Source organism: Phascolarctos cinereus, unplaced genomic scaffold (genome assembly GCF_003287225.1).
Source record: "Phascolarctos cinereus isolate Bilbo 61053 unplaced genomic scaffold, phaCin_HiC Scaffold_1;HRSCAF=81, whole genome shotgun sequence".
Lineage (NCBI taxonomy): Eukaryota > Metazoa > Chordata > Mammalia > Diprotodontia > Phascolarctidae > Phascolarctos > Phascolarctos cinereus.
This window is the reverse complement of record NW_027555514.1, coordinates 256550900-256569775: the sequence shown is the minus strand read 5'-3', so window position 1 is coordinate 256569775 and position 18876 is coordinate 256550900. Positions and strand designations below refer to the sequence as shown.

General features: G+C 35.6%; 1 protein-coding gene across 1 annotated transcript in view; it reads left to right on the top strand.

Moving 5' to 3' along the window:
* CEP290 (centrosomal protein 290) overlaps positions 1-18876 on the top strand; it is a 94842-nt gene that overhangs the window by 23048 nt on the left and 52918 nt on the right. The window contains 12 exon segments of the mRNA XM_078146529.1: positions 1763-1863; positions 3511-3595; positions 4739-4878; positions 7205-7369; positions 7805-7954; positions 8937-9052; positions 9962-10064; positions 10170-10400; positions 11923-12096; positions 12498-12609; positions 15328-15533; positions 17672-17823. Of these exon segments, the coding sequence (XP_078002655.1) occupies positions 1763-1863; positions 3511-3595; positions 4739-4878; positions 7205-7369; positions 7805-7954; positions 8937-9052; positions 9962-10064; positions 10170-10400; positions 11923-12096; positions 12498-12609; positions 15328-15533; positions 17672-17823 (1735 nt within the window).

Genomic DNA, 18876 nt, shown 5'->3' with positions numbered 1-18876 from the left:
TTTACAATCTTTTTAAGCTCTAAATCTATTATCCTGTTACCTTATGTAAAAAAGACCACCCTATCCCATACCACCTAAAGGCCGTGTGTTAAATTTGTCATTTCTAGGGGTTCCCTGGTACCTTTAAGGGGGTGGGTAGGTATCTAAGCTCTTTGCAAATGGCTCTGTGGTGGTTTTCCATCCAATGACCTTTTTTACCCCAAGTGTAGGGGTTGGATGGTCTCCTGTACCTGAATTCCTCTTAACCACTAACAGATTAGCTTTCATGTAGAAATCTTTACTTCAAAAGGCATAATCATCAATATACGGAATTATTCTACCAACCCATGGGAGACATAATCCTCCTTTCTCCATGAACCACTTCATTCTCTGGGGAGGAGAAGGGAGTTTGGGTCATAACTTACCTCATTTCTCACGGAAGTTAAAATAAAGGGCTGAAGCACAATCTGATACACTTCAGGTGAAGTTCAAAATACAGGATTAGCAATCCTGATCTCAGACAAAGCAGAAGCAGAAATAGACCTACTTAAAAGAGATGATCAGGGAAACTACACTTTGCTAAAAGGTGCCATAGACAATGAAGTACTATCAAAAATGTTTACAGCAGGTTACTCTGAGAAAGGACTCATTTCTCAAATATAGGGAACTAAGTCAAATTTATAAAAATAAGAGCCATTCCCCAATTGATAAATGGTCAAAGGATATGAATAGGCAGTTTTCAGAAAAAGCAATCAAAGCTGTCTATAGTCATATGAAAAAAATGCTCTAAATCACTACTTATTCTTAATTAATTCTTAATTCTGATTCTAAATGATGTGGGTCTGCAACCCACAGTTTAAGAAGCACTGAAGGGGGCGCGTGGAAAAAGTTTAAGAAGCCCTGGAGTAGAGAAATGCCAATTAAAACAATTCTAAGATAGCACCTCACACCTATTAGAATGACAAATGCTAGAAGGAATGAAGGAAAATAGTTACACTAATAAATTGTTGGTAGAGTTGCGAACTGGTCCAGTCATTCTGGAGAACAGTTTGGAACTTTCCCAAAGGGCTATAAAACTGCACATACCCTCTGACCCAGGACCGGCGCTATTAGATCTCTGTCCCAAAGAGATAAAAGAAAAAGGGAAAGGATCTACAGTACAAAAAATAACAGCTTTTTTTTTTTTGTGGTGCCAAAGAATTGGAAACCTAGGGAATGCTTATTAATTAAGGAATGGCTGAACAAGTCACATGTGATTGTGATCAAGTGCTGTTGTGCTATAAGAAATGACTAGGGGAGGTGGTTTTAGAAAAAACATGGCAAGACTTATATAAACTGAGCCCGAGTGAAGTGAGAAGAACCAGGGGACCATTGTGCACAGTAACAGCAATGTTGTAATGATGATCGCCTGTGAAAGACTTGGCTACTCTGATCAATACAATGATCCAAGACAGTTCCAAAGGAATTTTTGCATGATTTCACACATATCATTGATATCACATTCTTTGCCTTCTCAGCGAGTGGGGGAGGGAGGGAGAAAATATAGGTCTCAATATTTAAAAAGGAAAGAATGTCAAATAATGAGTTTTTAAAAAACCCAACAATCCTAACATATGGACACAAAGTCATGGATCAGTTGGGATTTGCACAGGAATGGGGCAAAACCTATACCACTGAGCTCATGGATTCATTAAACTGTATCTGATATGAGGAATGTTATAATTAAGTTTTCTGCTTTTTCTTTGCTTCTGATTTTTTTTTTTAATGCATTTGGTATGAATAGCTGGTGACCTACATCTGACCATCTTTAATCAGGAACTGACAATGGAAGAAAGAAAATCTCAGCTAGTGAGCTCTGAAAATATTGATGAATTTAAATTAAAGGTAAGCTCCTGCAAATGTAATTTAAGTAGAACTTGTAGTAGACTCTGCTGAAGAGGAAAAGAAAAATAATGGCTGAAGGTTTTTTTGCATTTTGAAGACTTGCTCTGTTTTTTTTATAGTTGTTAGTTTTTAGTAAAAAACTGTATTTAGTGATTGAGACATTAATGAATCATTATTTACTCTGAATACAGATTAGAAGCTCAGATAAAATAGAATCAGCATATAAGAGAGCACCATGCAGTGGTCCACAGTCAGATCAGAATATTCCTGAAAGAAGCATGATGTTAGGAAAATTATCAAGAAAAATTTCTCAGATGCTTCAGAGTGGAGATAAGCTTGTAAGCAGGCATTCTTTTGCCCATTTATCAAGAGATTCTTCACCTATACAGATCAGACATCGCAGTCCAAGTCCCGAAGGCTTTACAGTTAGACAGATTTATAAAGCACCATGTCTGCAGTCTACAAGGAATTTAGAATCTCTCATCTGTAGGCAGAGCCAAGAAGACTCAAATGATCACTTGTATTCCCTTTCTGATAACTACCTAAAGCGAGCTTCCACAAGTCATCAGGCCCTAGAGAAAAACAGTCAATTACAGTGTCAAGAGGCTCCTTAAACTTAATGAAGCAAGATTCTCCTGCTGGACAGAGGCTAACACTTAGCCAGAAATCCTCAATTTTTTGTCATCTTATTCATGATAAAACAGCTATCATGGAAAAGTCGCAGATAGTGAAACCAGAAGTTGAGCGACTTCCTACTTCAAAAAAGCATTCTGGTGATAAAAATGATTTGAAAGATGATATATCAAAAGAGCACATCCCACTCCAAGCAAAGATTTTGAAGAGTAAGCTTGAAAGTAGCCTTCATACCACAGAATCTTGGCATAGTATACCCCCCACAAAATTATCTCACCTAGATCCTGTTGAAAACCTTATAGAGCAGCTGCGGAAGGAACTCGTATTTCTTAGGTCTCAGGTGAGTTTCCTTCCACCAAATGTTCTAGTGTGTGGCTTAGATAAGTTTTTCTTTTACCTTCAGATGTATTTGACCAAGTTCAATCCGAATATACTTTTAAAGGTTTAAGTGCATGAAATAAAAAAAAAAAAGTAAATTCCTTCATGTCATGTTACTTTTAAAAAGTATTAACAACAAAATGTGTATTACAAAAAAGCAACATAAAGTCAGTATAACTCATTGGCTTGACTGTTCATTACATGTTCCCTTAGAATGAGCTGATATTCCAGGATTTGTTGATTAAGGAAGCACAAAGCAGAGATACAGAATTAGAACTTCAGAGACACAGGAGCCAGGCAGAACAGGTAGTGCCCAAATCTGATAACTGAAAAGAGAAATCGATTGGACTATATGTAGAAACATTCCTCATAGTACTGCTTGGAGCATAAAGTGTGTGTGTGTGTGTGTGTGTGTGTGTGTGTGTGTGTGTGTGTGTGTGTGTATGGGGAGGGTGGGCAGGGACAGGGGAATGAGTACTTTTATATTATTTTGTTTCTTCAATACCCCTTGTCTGTGGACTCAGTGAGTGGTGAGTAACGCTTAAATTGGTGAAACTTTCTGAAATGATGTCTTAAATATTCTCAGTCTGAAAATGCAAATCACGTTTTTGTTCATTCGTTTTTCCCCAATGATAGAATGAGTATCTTTCAAAGGAACTAAATGAAAAGGAAAGAGATTTGGAAAGGAATAGGATAGTAATAACCAAGTTCCAAAACAAAGGTGAGTTAAGTTTGGATAATATATTGCATTATGTTTATTTATGTTTTGTCTTAGAACAGCTTTCCCATACTTAGTCATGAGAGAATGAATGAATAAATGAAAAAATAAAACATTAACTAAGAGCTTAGTCTGTGCTGAATGCTATGAGGGAGTTCCCACCTCAAACAGCTTCTATTCTAAGATGGGGAGAGGACCTAGAGGGCCATGTGGGACTTTGAGGCTGCAGGTTCCCACCCCTGATCTAACTTAAAAACCTTCATAAAGCGTCGTTTTCTGTTCTTCCTCTGTAGTCCAGTTTGTTACCTTACAGCCTCTTCTGTCACGGTTTGTGCTATTCAAATCCTTTCTGTTTCACACGAAATTATTTCAGTTTCCAGTATAAATAAATATTTGTTAAGTACGTATCATGTGCCAAGCCCTGGGGTACAAAAAAAGGCAAAAAACAGTGTCTGCTCTTAGGAGATACACAATTCAGTGGGAGAGTCAACATGCAATCAGCCATGTACAAACCAGCTCTTAAATAAGATGAACAGGAGATGATCAAAACAGAGAAGACACTAGGATTAAGGGGAGTCAGGAAAAGCTTCCCAATTAAAACCCCATCTTCTGGAACTGAGAAGCCTTTCCTGATCCCTAACCCTAACCAGTTTCTCCTGTATTTAGTGTGTTTGTACCAATTTGTCTGCTTATCTTTCAAATTAGATTGCGAGCTCCTTCAAGGCAGAGACTGTCTGTTGCCAGTATTTTTATCTTCAGCTCTTACCACAGTGCCTGGCATACAGTAGTCACTTTGTAAATGCTTATTGATGAACTGTCTAATTTTTTCTCAAACTGTGAGGTTGCCTGATAGATTCAGATATAGAGAGCTCTAGATAGGATCCCTATTTAATGAGAGTAAATGTAGATAATCTGTTTTTAAAAGTTTGTGTTTTTATTTTTCTTCTACTCAAATAGTAATTTTCTATTACCAACTTGTGTGTTTCTCTGCGAAATATTCTTAATCATAAAGTCTAAGAGCTGGTGAGGACCTTAAAAATCATCTGATTTAACCAATGCTTGAAGTATGAATACCCTTTATAAAATTTTCTGAAGTTATGATAAATCTTTCTTTATCAAAATAGAAAAATGTATATTTAATTTCAGTAAAAGAACTTGTGGAAGAAAAAGCACAGCTTGAAGAAGGTTTGAAAGAAATATTGCAGACCATTAAGGAAATGCAGACAGAGCCTGGTGTTAAAGGAGAAACACCTCTGGTCATCCCTAGTCTTGAAAAACTAGTTAATGTAAGTTTTCTTCATATGAATGGATTTATTTTAGTTCTTTTAGGACTACTGCTTTTGGAAGCATTTCTCTTATCATTTTGGACCTTACTGATCTTGGGAAACTAGGCACCAAACATGAGAGCTATCACCAAACATGTGACAATTAAATATAGGCGTATATTTACTTTAGCACTTCAAAGAATAGCATCAACTGTCAGAATTAGGAAGTGATTTCAGTAGTTTCTGTCTTTGTCTCCCTGCCATCGTCCCCTGTCGTTTCCTCAGATACCTCCATATTTGTGTGAAAGGATTTCTCTGCAGCTCAGTCATACAATTTCTTAATCCCTTCAATTTGAACAGCATGCTTCTCCACTTAATTATCACCCAGGGATTAGTGATCAAGCCTCTGCCATATTATGGGAATGAACTACTCCCATGTTCCAGGGGTTGGTGATTAGAGCAGAATTTTGATCCCTGATCCTTGTCTCTGCCCCTCCCTCACGCACATTGAACCTAAATCTTTGTCGTTATTGTCACTCCTAGACCTTTATGACCCATCGCTTCTTGACCTTCTCCCTCTTTGGCTCCCTGTATGTCTATCTCGGGCTTTGGGCACATGGTCTTTTACTTTAATGTATCATTAGTGACTACAGTGGAATTCCTTGTGCCCTGATGTCCTGTTGTTATTAACCTCCACAGCCTTACCACTTACTACACAGCTTTATCACTTACTGACCTTCACCATTCCATTCTTTAAGGGCAGTCATTGCAAAGTTGCTGGAAGTAGTCATGAAGTCGAGGTGATTTCGTTTGCTGCAGATTCGCTGTAGTCAGCCTTGTCTGGGCCTCGTTGCTACTTCACAGTACTACATCTCTATCCTTGTCAGTGCCCTATATCAGCCACTATAGCTGCTGTCCCATATCTTTTGTCCTCCCAACCCCAGCTCCACTCACTTTCTTCATACTTGGAGAAGATTTTTATTTCGCATGGGAGGATTGAGTCAGTCTAAAAACTTAGCTCACTGCCCCCACTCCTTATCTTCTTAGCATTGTCACCATCTTTGTCTTTCTCTGCTGTGATTAGAGAGGTCAGTCAGACAGTGTGCTAAGTGCTGAGAATGCAAATATAAGCAGAAAGACAGTCCATGCTCTCAAGGTGCTTACATTCTAATAGGAGATGATAACCCATAATAGAAGCTGAAATTGGGGAATGGGGAGAGAGAAGAAGGAAAAGGTACCCAGGTCATGATGGGAAAAGTTTGGAGGGTAGCCTGGAGAGAACTGTCACATAATGGTCTAGGAGGTAGTTGTACTCTATATTTCAAACATCTTAGGTGTGCATATTTGTGTATGTATATGTGTATGTGCATATGTGTATGTATTTGTCTGTGTGTTTTATAATTTAATTGAATTGTTGAACAATATTCCCGTAGTCTTCTATCGTAGAATCTGGTTTAATTTTTTTTAGCATTGTTTCATGTGAGTGTGTGTGTGTGTGTGTGTGTGTGTATCTGTATACACACATGTATATATGTATATAAATATATATTCAATGGAGATTCCTTGTTTGGTTTTTTTTGTTTGTTTTTGCTAGGCAGTGGGGTTAAGTGACTTGCCCAGAGTCACACAGCTAGTGAATGTTTTGTGTCTGAGGCCAGATTTGAACTTAGGTCCTCCTGAGTTCAGGGCCAGTGCTCTATCCACTGCGCCATGTAGCTGCCCCAATACCTTATTTTAATGACAGCTTCTAAGGTTGTATTTTGTTCTACTGTTAACTTAAAAAATAAAATAAAAGACAGTGAGATTTTATGTGTTTTACAACTCAGCTTATTGTGTAAATATGAAGATATAGACAATTGAAAAATGATTTTCTTCAAAGGCCTGTTTTCTTCTTATTAAGATCAGATAACCTGTAGATTATTCATAAAGATTTTATATAAATGGAAAAGTAGGCATATGCAGGACTAGTTGTTAATGCTTTCTTGGTTAGCTTTCACTGGATAAAGGCATAATTTCTGATCTTTTCCTTTTTTTTTTTTTGAATCTTTTCCTCTGAGATATCTTGAAAACTGATCCTTGAGTACTTTTAAAATTTTGCCCCTTCAGTGTCAGTGACAGTACAGAATTCTTATGTGTTTATTTGATTATGTCCAGCTGAGTGAAGCTCATAGTATAGTAGGGTATAAGATAGAGACAGATAATTAAATTACTCAATATTAATATATTATGTGCATTAGAGTTACAAAGGAAAATATTGCATGGTTCTAAGAAAAAGATTATTATACCAATGTTCTATCAATACTTAAATATTTATGTTCTCATTTAAAATGTATTTTTAATGTATTAGGCTATGGATTTGAGGAATGCTGAGGGAGTCTTTGATGCCAACCTACATTTGAAAGCCCAAGTTGACCAACTTATAGGACGAAATGATGAATTAAGAGATGAGCTTAAAGAAACTCGGAAAGAGGCTACAAATTACTGTCAACAGCTGGCAAAAGCAAATTTAAAGGTATATAATTTGGTAAATAAAACATTAATAAGAAGTCATAGAAAGATTGAGTTAATGCAGTTGAATTAGTATGAAAAATACATGCTTTTAATTTTTTTAAAAAAACAACCACAGATAAATACTTATGTGGTGATTTGTGAGAATATTGCTTCTTATTATTCCTACTAAGAAGTCAGAAAACATTTATAAAAGTAGAAATTGGTCAGTGATTGGTCTGTGAATGTGAAAAGAAAAATGTAGCTGCATGTCTTCACCTGAGTAGAAACTGAAGTATGGTTTTAGTTCATTCAAAGCACTATATTTGTACATCTTCTTTCTCTGATAGATAGAAGAGTACATTGTGAAGTGTAGCATTATAGATGTAAAGCCTGATTTTTTTCTGGACAAAACATTCTTATATTAAATTTTAAGATTTTTTTTCTGGTTTGTTTTTAGGTGGAAAATCTTGAGAAAGAAATTTTTCTCTTACGTCAAGCAAAAGGATCAAATATTGTATTCAAAGGAGTTGACTTACCAGATGGGATGACATCATCTAGTGCAAATATAATTAATTCTCAAAATGAATACTTGATTTATATTTTACAGGTAGTTAAGTTTGTAAGGTTAAATCACATAATTTCTCTTGTTTCATATTTTAATGTTAATACGTCATTTGGGGATTCTTTAACTTCTTTACACAGGGATACATTAGTAAATTTTAATGCACTTTGCCAACAAGAGCCTTTTCGTCTACCTCAGGCATATTCAATCCATCTTGACCTTTGAGGTAGCCATAGGACAGGGATGGTAGATCACTGGATAACAAATAACTGTTGCAAAGGGAGCAATAGGAACTAGAAGAGAGAGATAGGAGAGAATAGAGTTTGCCTGGCATCGCTCCTCAGGTCAATGATGGCAACTGTGTCTTGCTGGTCCTTGCCAGACTCAGCCACTAGGACGAGTCTTTTAAATAAAAAAAATTATTCCTTCCTGCCTGTTTCCATTAAAAAGATGAAATAAAGCATCACTGAACTTCAGTGTCTCTGCAGCTTACTGTGAATCATTCTTTTGATTGACTCTGTTCTTCCTCAAAATGGAATAAGATAAAATTGAGTGTCGTGGAAGGAGAGAGAAACTTTTCATTATATTATTTAAGGAGTCTGTTTAAAAGCCAAAGAAAATCATTTTCCCCACTCTCTGTGCTACTGTTCTCTTCACCAGTATACATCATGAAGAATTGAGCTTTCTTTGTTTATAATTTGTATAATTTATAATAATATAATTCTTCAATTATACAATTATTACAGTAACAGTTATGTTAAGTGTAATAGCTGTAACATCTATCTTATCAAGTAGCAAGAAAGAATTTATTTTTTGAGTTTCTAATTTTAGTGAGTCATCCAAAAGAGTGAAATGTGACTCAACATACATTTTTATTTGATCCTTATAGTAAGCTTTGCAAGGCTGTACCTTTAAGTTTAGATGGCATCAGGACAAGAGAAAGAGAGAGAGACATTTCTTGGTCAGTTGGGCTGCTGATTATCTGTGATTCTGATTTTGTCATTCCTATTTCCAACACAACCTTTAGGAACTAGAAAATAAAGAACAAATGTTAAAAAAGTTAGAAGATTCACTTGAAGAATATAATAGGAAATTTGCTGTCATCCGGCATCAACAAGGCTTGTTATATAAAGAGTATCTAAGGTACAGTTGGGGAGCGTAATAGGGGATCTGACACAAGCTTGTCTGATACAAATTTTTAAATTAGAATTAACAAAATGTATTAGTATTTAACATGTCTAGTATTTAAAGTAGTAATTTGCTGTTCATCTGTGTTAATAGATTAATTTTTTTGTATGTTATATTTTTTACTTTTGGTTACTTCTACCATAGGTAAAGTGTCATTGTTTTAAATAGAGTGTGTTATTATTCATGGTGAAATTAAACGAAATTGATTCTTAAAGTAAATAGCTAGTTTTGACATATTTGCATGATCTAAAAGGTTTCTTTCTACAAAGATGCAAACATGCATGCACATACGTATGTGCAGGCACACACGTGTACACATACATAATAGTGACCACCATGAAGACACTAGTATCTTACTGCTTTCTCTTTTGTAGGAAAATAGGCAGTTTTCTTCTTGCTGTCTATGATAACCATTTTAGAGAACCATCTTTTTTTCCTACTAATTATTTTCTAGTCCATTTGGGTGTAGAATGTTTTCAGTAGATAAATATTTAGCTTTAATTTTATTCATATTATTGAAGGTCTTCTTATTTAAGGTCAAGAGTGTAAATCTGACCTAATCTGTTCTCATCTTAGATCACATATAATCTTTGAAAAGTTTTGAAGTATGATGAGTCGTTGGTCAGAATAAAAGTGCTTTAATAAAAGAACTTTCCTATCTTATATCTGTCATAGCTTCTAGTATACTAGGTATGACTTTTGATAAGAATCAGATTTGGAGTGATCATCCCCCTTACCATATGCTGGACCTCTCTGTGTGTTCTTTTCCAAAATTTGTAGATCATCTGTAGCCTCAAATGTTGCTTCGTCAAACTAACCATCTTAATGGAATGCACTAGATTTCGGTTGTTCTGCTTTTTTCAGTGAAAAGAAAATCTGGCAAACAGAATCTGAAAAACTGAGAGAGGAAAAGAAAAAGCTTGAGGATCAAGTCGAACAAGATGCTATTAAAGTAAAAGAATATAATGTAAGTGTCCCACCATTCAGAAATAGCTGGCCAGTGCCAGCTGAGGGGCCTTTCTGGATGTCTAACAGCAATGAGTAACTGAAATGCTTGGTACTTGTTGCGCAGAACTTACTTAATGCCCTCCAGCTGGATGCAGATGAAACGAAAAAACTTCTTTCCGAAAGTAGTAGGAAAATCAGCGTCTTGCAAGTTAATGAAAAGTCTCTGATAAGGCAATATACAACTTTACTAGAAATGGAACGGCATTTAAGAAAAGAAAACAGTAAACAGAAGAATGAATTGATAGCCATGGAGGCTGCAGTTGGAGACAGAATTGGCCATTTGCAAAGGTTTAAGGTACTCTTGCTCTTAGATATTTTTCCTCAGAACATTTAAGCTTTAGATTTTGAAATTTCTTGAATTTGTATTAGACTTACCAGAGAGCAAAAAACAATGAAGAGAAATCAAATGAAAATTTTTAATTTTTTTTGACATCATCTTCATTTAAAGAGTGATGTGTAAGATTATTAATCTTAAACCAAGATTTTATTGTGGTCGTAATGCTGAGTAAATAATTAAAGGTCCTACTTAAAAAAGGTAATTTTTTTTATCGCATTTACTGTATAAAAGAGATTTTGAGACTCAAGAAAAGTAATTGTTTTTTCTTTTTGTGCTAGACTGTTCAGAGTCTCATAGAAGATCTAGTTCTCTTGATAATCTGGAAATTTGCAAGTATAACATATAGTTTTGACAAGGAGTAGAATGATTACAAAACATTTATGTAGAAGAAAAAAGAATAGGAATTATACCTTCTCTCTTCAATCCTGATTAGCCCAGCGTCACAATGTTGGGGGGGAGGGGAGAATGGAAGGTAAATAAAAAGACAGTATTTTAAAAAAAGAAAACGATAGAAGGATAAATGTTCTGGAGACATTTGTGCCAGTTCAGAAATATAGGAATGGAATTCAAAAGTACAAAAAGAACTGAATTACTTTTCTTGTACTTCTGTATTCTTCCTTCCCTAATACTGTCAGACCTCTCGACTAGTTATTGTCACAAGTTTTTAGTTCTCGCATGGCTTATCACATCACTTTAAGAGATTTCCTGCCTAACTTTCTTCTAATCTCATTGCCCTACCCTTTTTCAATGATGTTAGTAATACTTGGTGTTATTTAGAAATAAAGGAGACTTAGTTGTATTTTTGACATATTCTCCTGATCATTAAGGAAATAATGGTGTAGGTTTATGTAATTTCTTAGGATTATTGTGGGTAGGCAGTGACCTGAGTAATTTTGGATCCCCGGTGTCATTTTTAGAACTTGGTTTCTGTATTGAACAATATGTATGGTAGCACTAAAAAATAATTTACTTTTGGGGTAAGAAGATACTTTGCCTATGGTATAAAACTGACTTATATTCAACTCTTAGCCTAGAGAAGCTGAGGAGGCAGACTGCAGCTGTGGATTGCCAGGACTGTACTGAGCTGCGTGTCAGCTTCGCTTGGGGGTGTTCAGCTGTTGTGAAACAACTTGACTGCTTAGTTGCTGTAAAATTTCCCTTTGTAGTCTTACAGTATGCCCTGACAAAGACATTTATTGATTCAGACTGATATACTTTTTCTCAAAATAATTTAATCTGACAGTTTATTGCAATAAGAAATATTTTTAGAATACCAAAATATGCTCCATTTTTAGCATAAAATGGGGCATGCCAAAGAATTGTTTTGTTAAAAGTTCATTTAAGTAAGAATTTTCTTATATTTTTTGAAAATCTTTTTAATCAATAAACTTTATCACTGCATAATGTTAGTTTCTTTTTTTAGGTCTGTCTTTGAAAGAAACAGTGCTGAAATATAACATTGTTACTTTTATTTACATAGGAAATGACCATTTTCAGGATCGCAGCTCTCCAAAAACTTATAGACAATAGTGTCCCTCTCTCGGAACTCGAATTGGCCAATAAGCAATACAATGAATTGACTGCTAAGTATAGGGACATGCTGCAAAAAGATAATATGCTTGTCCAGAGAATGAGTAGTTTGCAGTTGTTGGAGGTAAGATTATATGGTTCTTTGTTCTCGAAAAATTAGAACAACCTTTTCAATAAGTATTTTCCATCCTTGGAAATTGTTGAGATTTCATTTCCCCTGTCCTCAGAGGATTCGTAGGGGAATTTAGCAAGTCCAAATTCATCAGGGGTAGCAAGTAGGGGAGAAGGACACATGCCAATAATCGCAACATGAAACATTATCTGATGAAGGCCATAAGAGGGGCTCAGATAAGTAGGTGGAGGAATTTAAAAGGAGTAAGCAAACTCCTCTGAGGAGGTAAGAGAGGGTTGTAGGAAGGAGAGGACATTGAAGTAATGTTAGTAATAAATGAAAGTTATGTTGTAATAATCATGCTGTTGGTCTGAATTGTTCTTTAATTACTCAAAGATATTTCTCTTATTCAGTGTGAAAATACGTCTCTGAAAGAACAGATAGATGTTATAAGTAAGGAACTGGAGATCACCAAGGAAAAATTTCATACTGTAGAGCAAGCATGGGAACAAGCCACTACATTAGGCAAGTCTTTGCTCCTGGAATGACTGTGATACAATGCTCGCTCTGTTGTTTAACCATGTTAAAACCAAGTGTTCTTACACAGGTGAAGTAGAATTTATCTGTATCGACAGTCTAATTGTTTAAATTATAAATACAATGTATGGTGGTATCTTCTTCTATAACAAATGTACCAAATTAATCATCATGATAAGGAGGTCTTCAATGGGATGAATTTCTTTTTAAAACTTTACCTGTTGAGAAATTTATAATGAAGTATCTCCCATTTTGTAGGGTTTTTTTCAGTTTGGTAAACACAAGTTGTTAGTGCTGTTAAAGGGTCATATTTACATACAAGCAAATCACAAATATTAGGTGGCTGCACTAGTTATGAACTTGCTGTATACATTCTCCCAGAGTTTATTTTTCAGACTTCTAGCTGCCTTTCTGCCATTCACAGTATTTTTTTTTTTAAATCACTGGCAATCACAGTGTAGCTAAGACCTGCCATCTTGGTGTCTCTGGCAAGAATACTGATCAAATAATCTCCTTCCATCTGTGAGCCTTTCCTTGTTGCCTGAGTTGGCAGTCCCCCCTCCCTCCACAAATCACCTTGTGTAATTAATTATATTAGCTCATGTTTGTGCCCTTGCCTCACTGAGCCAGCCAGAAGTTTTCTGATTGCAGGCCTGGTTTTGGTTCTACCTTTGTGCAGCATCACGGGTCATTAAAAAATATGGCAAATTAGGGGAAACTTGTGTTTTCTCCAGTCATATCCAGGACCAAAATCAATCACTCAGATTATGGAGTGTTCATCTTCATTCATTTTCCTTCCTTTACATTATTGTCATGATCATGATGTATGTATGTTATTTTCCTGGTTCTACTTACTTTCCTTTGCATCATTTTTTGTCTTCCCATGTTTATCTAAATTCTGCATATTTATCATCTCCATATTTTGGACTAGCCTTGTGATTTCATTAGTGTCATTGAGGAAACTCCTTCTGCCTATGCAGGTTTGCCCTTTATCTGTCCCTCTCAGCCTTAAGGTTATCTAAAGCACAAAGATGCTTGGGGACCTCCCCAGGGCCACACAACTAGTCTGTGCCAGAGAGAGGATTTGAATCCAGATCTTTCAGATTCCTTCATACCAGCTGGTAGCCACTATGCAGCATTGTCTCTCTTGTTGTGTCTTACAGAGGAGGAATATTCCATTACATTGATGTGCCACTATTTGTTTGCCTGTTCCCCAGTCGGGGGGTATGTACTCTGGGGAAACACACACACACACACAGAATTTAAAAGACAACCATGGCTTTCATGTTCCGTTGACAAATTTGTATGACTTGGAGTGGGTGGTAACTGGGCCTACATACTTTGGCTCCTTTGAATTTTCATTCAGTCCTGCCAGTGATGTAACTTATGAACAGAGGTATACTGATGAATGTTTAACAACCAGCTCTCTGAAAAAAAATAGGCAAAACAGACTTTCTGGTTTAATCTGCATTATTAAAATTTTCCTTATCACTTTTTAAAGTCTATACAAATCAACAAAATAATAAATCAAATCCTGATTTGTAATATTTGCCTATTTTTGAGCTATGAATGCTCTGAACTCCCACAAAATGATATAAAAAAATCTAAATTAAAAAAAAATTAAGTGTACTTGTAAAATGACACAGTTACACAGATGTCTCCTTTCCTTGCTTTTCTCTTCCTCTCATAGGGCAATTTTTTCAAAGCTACTTGTGAAACTCAAAAATCCCATTATTTCATCATATTGATCACTGCTTTCTCTGTCCTATACCTACTTTCCAGTAAGGCTTCAATTGTATGCACAGATATAAGATTATAACTATAGACAATACTCAGATTTTATATTTTTATATGAGGAGATCTAGAGTGAAAATAAATCTATGTTCAGATTAACATGGTATATTCAGCTTTATTTAAGGGTATTGAGGTTAGTTCATATCATAAATTGGATATTTTAAATAGACATAATTATTCTTTAATTTACTTGCCTTTCAAATTCGAATTTTTAGACATTTGTTTATGGGAAAAACCAGTCAATTATACTGTCTGATATTAAAGTTGTATGTGAATAGTGTAAAAAAGCTTGAGTGCTTATAGGATTGAAAAATGAGGTGACTAACCATGTAACAAGAGTTAGAAATGAAGTAGACAGCCCAAGTGCCATACTGAGCCCCCTAACTTCTTAAAAGTACGTGATAAGGGCTCCAATGCAATGTGGGGCAGGGGGCGCCTTATATAGGATTTACAATAAGACCTGGAAGAGATTCATTCAGGATGAGAAGACATGGTAGAACTACAAGCTACCAGAAGGAGCTCCCATGAAACGTTCTGAAAATTTAACAGTCAGCTTTTGAGAGCCTGTTTGAGCTAGCGCCAACACACTCTTGTTTATGAACTTCGGAAACTATGCCACCTCATCTGTAAAATTAGCTTCACAGCCAAGGAATAAAGCTCATGACCAAATATTACTTATAGTTATTAACATAAAATATTGGCTTGGATTGACTGTATGGCATTGGCAAAATATTTCACAAGTTAGAACTTTAGTAAATAAGATCTGAAAATCAAAGGAATTGCCTGAGTAGACTTCTCCATAAATTCACCCTATTTGTCTCATGTCTTACTTCTTTCATATTCAGATGTTTTGCATTTGACTTAATTTTAAAACACTTTTATTGAATTTGACTGAGTTATTTTTGACCACAGGAAGTGATTTGACCATGGATAAAGCTCAAAAAGCTATAACGAACAGTGAGATTGTTTCTATTTCTAAAAAGATTACGATGCTGGAAATGAAGGAACTGAATGAAAGGCAGCGTGCTGAGCACTCTCAAAAAATGTATGAGCACTTACGGGCTTCATTAAAGCAAGTGGAAGAACGTAATTTTGAACTGGAAACCAAGTTTGCGGAGGTTGGACATTCCAATTTTTGTGCTTTACTTAGAGTTGGAAAAATAAGCCCAGCCCTTTAAGTAACTGGCATTACTTGCCTTAGCCAGTCTTTAGATTGTCTCGGAAACAGCAGTTTAAGATAGTTTTTATCGTTAGGTAATGAATGTGTTTGAAATCCGAAATTAATGAGTAATCTCAAAATAACATTGATTTTATCTGCAGTATGTGTCCTTGTAGTTAAGTGCTTGTCATCAGTACAACACTATGTGATTAAATTAGATACACAGAAAGGCATTAAGTAGTAACACATTATTTTTAATCATAATGTTATATGTGTTTAGAATTAGAGTGTTTTTTTAAAATCTAGGCTGACAAATGTTTTTTTTTTCAGATTTTAACCACATTTCTGTCAGTGCCCATTGATGAAATGTTTTAAATTTAAAAAAAAATCATTTTCACAGCATATCCATCTCACTTACCTATTATTTCCAGTCTGTGAAACAAGCAGTGAAAATGGTTCTCTTCCCTGTCAGTTATCCGGGTGGGGCTCTCATGAGGCTTGTTTGGACCTAGAATCAGAAAGTGTGAGGTTGTTAGGTCTAGGCACTATGCATAGAAGAATTTAGTTCAGTAGGTGCACCGCTTAATCAGCATTATTATGCTGTTACGATTGAGTTAAAATGCAATGACCCTCAAAAATTACCAGCCATGATGAAACTTCTTTCATTGGAACTTCAGTTTTTTTCTTAAGATTTGCTCCAAAATTGTATGTGTCAATATTTACTTACTGAAATTGAATGCCATTTAATTACTGTTGGGAATTACTTTTTAAGTGTTTTAACATAAGCAGTGCTTAATTTAAATGCTGTTAAGCAACTAGCTCTCTTCCTGGCACATTATGGAAGAGCAGCCAAGAGCCTCACTTCTGCACAGGAGGGAGGGAAGGTTTTTTCCCTCATTTCTTTTTTGGGGCCAGCCTTGGTTATTGTAATTTCACAGCGTTCTGTTGCTGTTGTTTTATTGTTGTTGTTCTTTTTCTATTTCATCGTTTTCACCAGTGAGCGTGTTGTTTTTTCTGGTTCTGTTTACTTCATTTTTATCAATTCGTGTAAGTTCAGTTCTTTCTGTGCGTCTCTTTGTTCGTCATATTCGTCATTACTTACAGTGCAGTAGTATTCCATTGGCATCATGCACCAGAATTTCTTTGACTAATCCTCTGTTTATAGGCACCTTACTTAGTTTCCAGTTCTTTTCCATTGGAAAAAGGTGCTGTTATACTATCTGAAGAAGAAGCCTGGCACAGTGGGTAAAAAGACTGGCTTTGGAAACAGAGAATTGAGATTCAGATTCTATCTCCAGTGTTTGCTACTTGTTTTACCTGGGACGTGACCTTTACCTTCTTGGGCTTCAGGCTTCTGAGGCCTCTTCTGGTTCCAGCTCTAGGACCCTGTGGTGTAGGGTGTGTGTGTGTGTGTGTGTGTGTGTGTGTGTGTGTGTGTGTGTGTGTGTGTTGTGTGTGTTCTTTTTGTCATTGATTTCTTTTATGATATTTATGCCAGTAGCAGAGTCAATGCCCTTAGGTAGTTTGGGTTTACTAGAGAGTGTGTGTGTGTGTGTGCACGTGTGCATGTGTGTTTGAATTCTTAACAACTGCTGTTTGCCCCAAAAGGTATCCATATCCAGTGGGGGCAGTTAGGTGGTGCAGTGGATAGAGTTTCAGCCTTGGAGTTAGGAGGACCTGAATTCAAATCAGGCTTCAGGACACTAGCTGTGTGACTCTGGGCAAGTCACTTAACCCTGTTTGCCTCACTAAAAAGCAAAAAAAAAAGTTTTAAAAAAGCATCCAGTGAAATGTAGTTAGATATGTGTCTTAGAAAATAAACCTGTTTGTTTATTCCTGAGCTCAGGCCTTTTGTTGGTACACGTAGACAAATCACAAGAAATAATTAAAGGGGAGGGAGCCCCATTCATGTTAGCTGTTTCACAAAGTGGAACTGGAAGGTAACTGAGATGCATATTCTGTAAAGGTCAGTGAAAATTTTCAAAAACATTTTGGTAATGGACATTGGAATGTGGTTAAATTTTATAAGGAAGAAAAAGGGAAAAGATGTATAAATATGCCAAGAGCAACTTTTTAGTTGTACTTTTTTTTTTTAAGCTTACTAAAATCAACTTGGCCGCACAGCAGCTGGAACGAACGTTAAGGGATGAACTAGCCGAGAGTGTGAGTAAGGAAGTGAGTGACGCCGACAGGCAGCGGATTCTAGAGTTAGAAAAGAGTGAAATGGAATTGAAGGTGGAGGTGTCTAAGTAAGTACTCTAAATCTTTATCGTCATCTGCATATCTCAGTTCTAATTTGTGAAAATATCGTCTTCTAATCAAATCATTCCTTTTAATGAGAAAGGCATTAAGTGGCTTTTGAACATAAAAATCTGCTGTTTCTTAGCAGTCATTTTTTAAGTTCAAACTATTCTGCATTTTTATATAGACTTACACCTGTTAATCTTCTTTGGTTTTCACTTTTAAATAGAAGATAATAAAAAACCTTAGATCTTCAGAAAATGGAGTTGTAGAAACATTAATGTATCAGAGTTATAGAAACATTAATGTATCCGATATATTTTTCCCATGGGGTAGAAAAGTTTCCTTAAAGGTTATTTCTTCTTGATGTTACAAGCATATAAATAGTATGTTCAGTACTTGAAGTTGTGTAGGAGATATGGGTAAAGAACAGGGAAGAATTCAATCTTTCAATCCCTACTGCAATTTATTTCCCACTAGAGATGATTTTAAAACTTTGAACCTAATCTTTGGGACTTCTGTAAAGTAGTAGAATGAATGTAGCTCCCCTACTTCCCTCTTAACCCTGAAAATACACACATACACACACATACATTTTTAATAATCTTAACAGTTGTGGGAAATGTATCTTAAAGTATTTTAAAATGCACTAAACATTTTAAAAGGAAAAGAGGCCTTATACTGAATCCTGTAGGTATTTTCCTGAGATTGTTGAGAAAATAAAGTGGGGTAGGGAATCTCTTCTTTAAAAAAATGGTTGAAAATGCTTAACTTTTAGGAGATGCCCTAACCGAATATTATATCCAACAGCCACAAATCATCTGGACGCTTTTGCTTCCTAATGCAAATAGAGCCTCTTTAAGGTCTTAGCAGTGGTATTATGTAAATATGTTAATTTACTTTTATTTTTAACTATATAGTTTTGTAGAAGTAATTAGTGCTTCAGATTGGCATTGTAATAGGTGATTTTCAAATTCTCTTTTTTTCTTGTTACCTTTTTTATTTATTAAACATTACAGTCATTTCTCAAATTTTCTCTTGTTTGAACCTTCCCTTCAGAA